Source organism: Pyrus communis, chromosome 13 (assembly GCF_963583255.1).
Source record: "Pyrus communis chromosome 13, drPyrComm1.1, whole genome shotgun sequence".
Taxonomy (NCBI): domain Eukaryota; kingdom Viridiplantae; phylum Streptophyta; class Magnoliopsida; order Rosales; family Rosaceae; genus Pyrus; species Pyrus communis.
The window spans coordinates 4,954,338-4,957,748 of record NC_084815.1 but is presented as its reverse complement, the minus strand read 5'-3'; the positions used below and the strand labels follow the sequence as shown (position 1 = coordinate 4,957,748).

General features: G+C 43.7%; 1 protein-coding gene across 1 annotated transcript; it reads right to left on the bottom strand.

Annotated features, from left to right (window-relative positions):
* Positions 1-203: 203 nt before the first annotated feature.
* LOC137712121 (uncharacterized) lies at positions 204-641 on the bottom strand. Its single transcript, XM_068451264.1, has one exon. The coding sequence runs from the start codon at positions 639-641 to the stop codon at positions 204-206; it is 438 nt and encodes a 145-aa protein (XP_068307365.1).
* Between the last annotated feature and the right edge of the window lie 2,770 nt (positions 642-3,411).

Here is a 3,411-nt window from a genome sequence, read left to right as displayed (position 1 = left end):
CTGCTCGTCTGGTCAGACCTTGAATCTCCTTCAAAGTAGTGGGGGACTTCATGTTCAAGATCGCTTGGATTTTCCTTGAATGTGCAGTGGCGAGCCTCGTCCCAAAGTGCATGTTTCTCTACCATAGTGAAATAGTCTCTTAGAGTTAGATTTTCTTTCATGATTAATTCTTCGAACAGTGGGTGGTCTACTAGGAGTCTTTTTTAGAAGGTTGCACTAGCTATCGAGTTGTTGCATCCGACTATCTTTGCCTTCTCTGCTTTGATCCTCTTCACATAGTCGCGAAGCAACTCCTTTGGGTTCTTCTTCACATTGAACAAGTGGTCAAACTTCTTCTTGATCAAGTAATAGGATGAATATTCTTTCGTGAAAATCAAAGAAAGATCATCAAAGTTCCGGATGGATCGTGGCAGCAAGGTGTGGAACCAATCTTGCGCCTCGCTTTGCAAAGTGGTTGCAAATATCTTGCACATAAGAGCATCGTTGTTCTGATAAATGACCATAGTGTTTCGGTAGTGCTTCAAGTGTTTTTTCGAATCTCCATCTCCTTTGAAGGATATGAAATACGGCATGCTGAATTTGCGTGGAGGCTCTGTCTGCTCGATCTCGTATGTGAAAGGTGACCTACTCATGTTGGTCATGTCTCATAGTAGGGCCTAATCGGTGGCCTCGTTGTGTTGGAAATCACGCAATCGCTCAGTCAGGAGCTTCTCTACCTTTTCCTGAATTTACCTTTGTTAGGGTAGCGGAGCTCTCTGCTACCCCCAATCTTGACCTGCTGATCTAGGCAGTTCTTCTATGTGTTCGGCTTGTCTAAGCCGCAACTGCAGTGCATGTGGTACGTTCCTAGCATGCGAGCAAATTCCTCACAGGCTGCAGGTTGAACTTAAGCCGAATTGAGTGACTATTTCTCTTGAAGTATGGCCCTAACTGTGAATGTATGTTAGTTTGTGGGCCTAATTGAAAGTGTGCGCTCCTCCGCGCATTACGACATGAGTATAAGCTATCTCGAAGGCCCAGTTGGGAATGTACACTGTCGGAACGCCCGATTCATGGCTGGTTTAGTGGCTGCTTACCAGAATGCTGCTAGAAAGGTTCCTCGTCTGCCCTTGTCCTATTTCGGGACACCACATCAGGGGCACATTGCATCTCAGTGTGCTGCAAAAGCTGATTCACCAAGGTCGTCTGCTGTACAAAGGCATTTGTCAACTTGATGACTTTTTGAGACAAGTGTTGTTCACTATTTGGTTTGGATGAAATGCGTATCCTTAAGTAGTGGAAATATGGTATACTTCGGGCGTGAGATTTGATATGGGAAATATCAAATCCGGGGAGAAATGAGGTGAGAATGGCCCCGGTTCCATCGTCAGCCCAAAAATTTGGAGCCGGGATGGTTGAACTAGTCTTGGACCTGTTTAGGCTACTTGGGACACCATGAGAGTGGGCTAGGACGGAAGTGGGTTGGATGTCTAATTTGGTCGCGGAAGCATGTCAGATCACTAGAGCGAGTCGGGCCGCTAGCGTAGGCTGCCCCACGTGTGGTGCGCGTAGACGCTGGGCCTGCTTCCTCCTCCACGCTGCTTGGGTCAGCTGCTGTATAACATGGGCCAGGGCTAGGCTTTGTAAAACGACGATGATCTGGGTTTAGCGTTGCTCCATGTTGTAGGCCTAGGCGTGCCAGGCTTCGGTTGCTAGCGTCTGGGCCTAGGCTGCTGAAGTGGTAGCAAGCTGGGCTGCCTTCAAGACTTGCACTTTTTGGGCCGTCGCCTGCGCAATATGGGCTGGCTGTCCTATGGCACGGGCTTAGGCCTGTTGCTGCGAGGTGGTTTGTTCACTGTGAACAGTAGGCTCGCTAAGGGTTGCTATCGTGGTTGTTTCCACGGATGGTACCCCGTGGAGATGGTGCCACTCCACCCGTCATCATGTTGAGCCTTGTGGATCACCGTGGTCCAAATTCTTGAATGTTGGAATTTTTGTTGGTCATGGTTTCCGAATCTCTTGTCATTGTACTTTTCTTTTACATTTATTCAAAGAATTTTTGTATAAAAATTCTAAAATAAGAACGTACGAAAAATCCATGAATGAACAAAAAAATTAGAAACCTTGAATGCAAGAGTCTTCTACGAGCGTGTAAATCAAGACTCTCAATGAAAACACCAATTTGTGGATGTAAATTTCCGCCTTCTCCTTCTTGGAGAAAAATGCATCTGCAAAACAATTAACACCTAAGATCAAGGCCAAGAGCCTCACGCACCCACGATGAATGGGGGTGGAGCTTTGGTCGAATAATTTCCGATGCCAAATTTAGAATTTTAGAGAGAAAGTGTTTAAAGAATTTTATAAGAGAATTGGACTTAGGTTATTGGAGAAAATGAGGGGCTCTATATAGAGGTGTGGCCGGCCCTATTTGGAGAAAAGGGGTCCGACCACTTATGGTGGTTTCTTGGCTCTAATTGCAAGATATTATGTCAAATAATATCTTGCAATCAATTAGGAAATTAATTAGAAAATTAATCAGAAAATTAATCAATTAATTTTGGTAATTAATACCAATTTGAAAAGAATAACTGGGAGTTACCTTGTGGGTGAAGATTTGATAATGAGTGATGAGAGGGTTTAAAAGAATACCATTTTGATCACTTTTGACCTCGATTAGCCGTTGTTGTCCGTTGCATGCGCGTGGGAGTCTCGGTGTGCCTCAAAAGTAATATTGTCTTTTTTACCCCAGAGATCCACGTGTCGCCTCTATAATTTTCTTGATTATTTTTTGCTCCACAATGTACATCTTGAGCCACTCAAAAGTGGGCCAATTCTTGGTTGTTTTCCACCAAAGAAGTCACGAGATGGCTTCCAAACCAATCATCTTACAATAACATAAGGACATCTCCAATTGGAGAATTGTTTTGCAGGCCTACTCCTGCATATATACTAAATTAGTACTCAATCACAATAATATATAATCAATACTAACAACAAACGCAACACATAATACCTGGAAAACATATGTAAAACCTTTGCAATCCTATCCACCTCTATGCCTCTTATTGTTTGCCATCCATCTACCCTTTCTAGTTTTCCATGCCTTCTTCTTCCTCCTCATCATCTCCATCCACATCCATTTCCGCTCTTCCCTTGCCTCTCTTAAAAGCAGCAAAATAGAGGTAGTCTTAAAGTTGTTCAAACGATATTGCACCCTAACAAAAGAGACGATGTCTAGAAGTAGTCTAGATTTAGAGTGACATTGCTTGTCACCCCTATCAAGATACCATTCACAAAGTAAAATGAACCCATCATCAAGTCATCATCTTGCTGTTCTCCATTCTTTAAAAGCTCTTTCCAGTTGGTTGCAAGTCACTGAAATCTTCTTATTGAATTTGTTGAGGGCCGTCTTCACTTTAGCCTTGCCCTTCT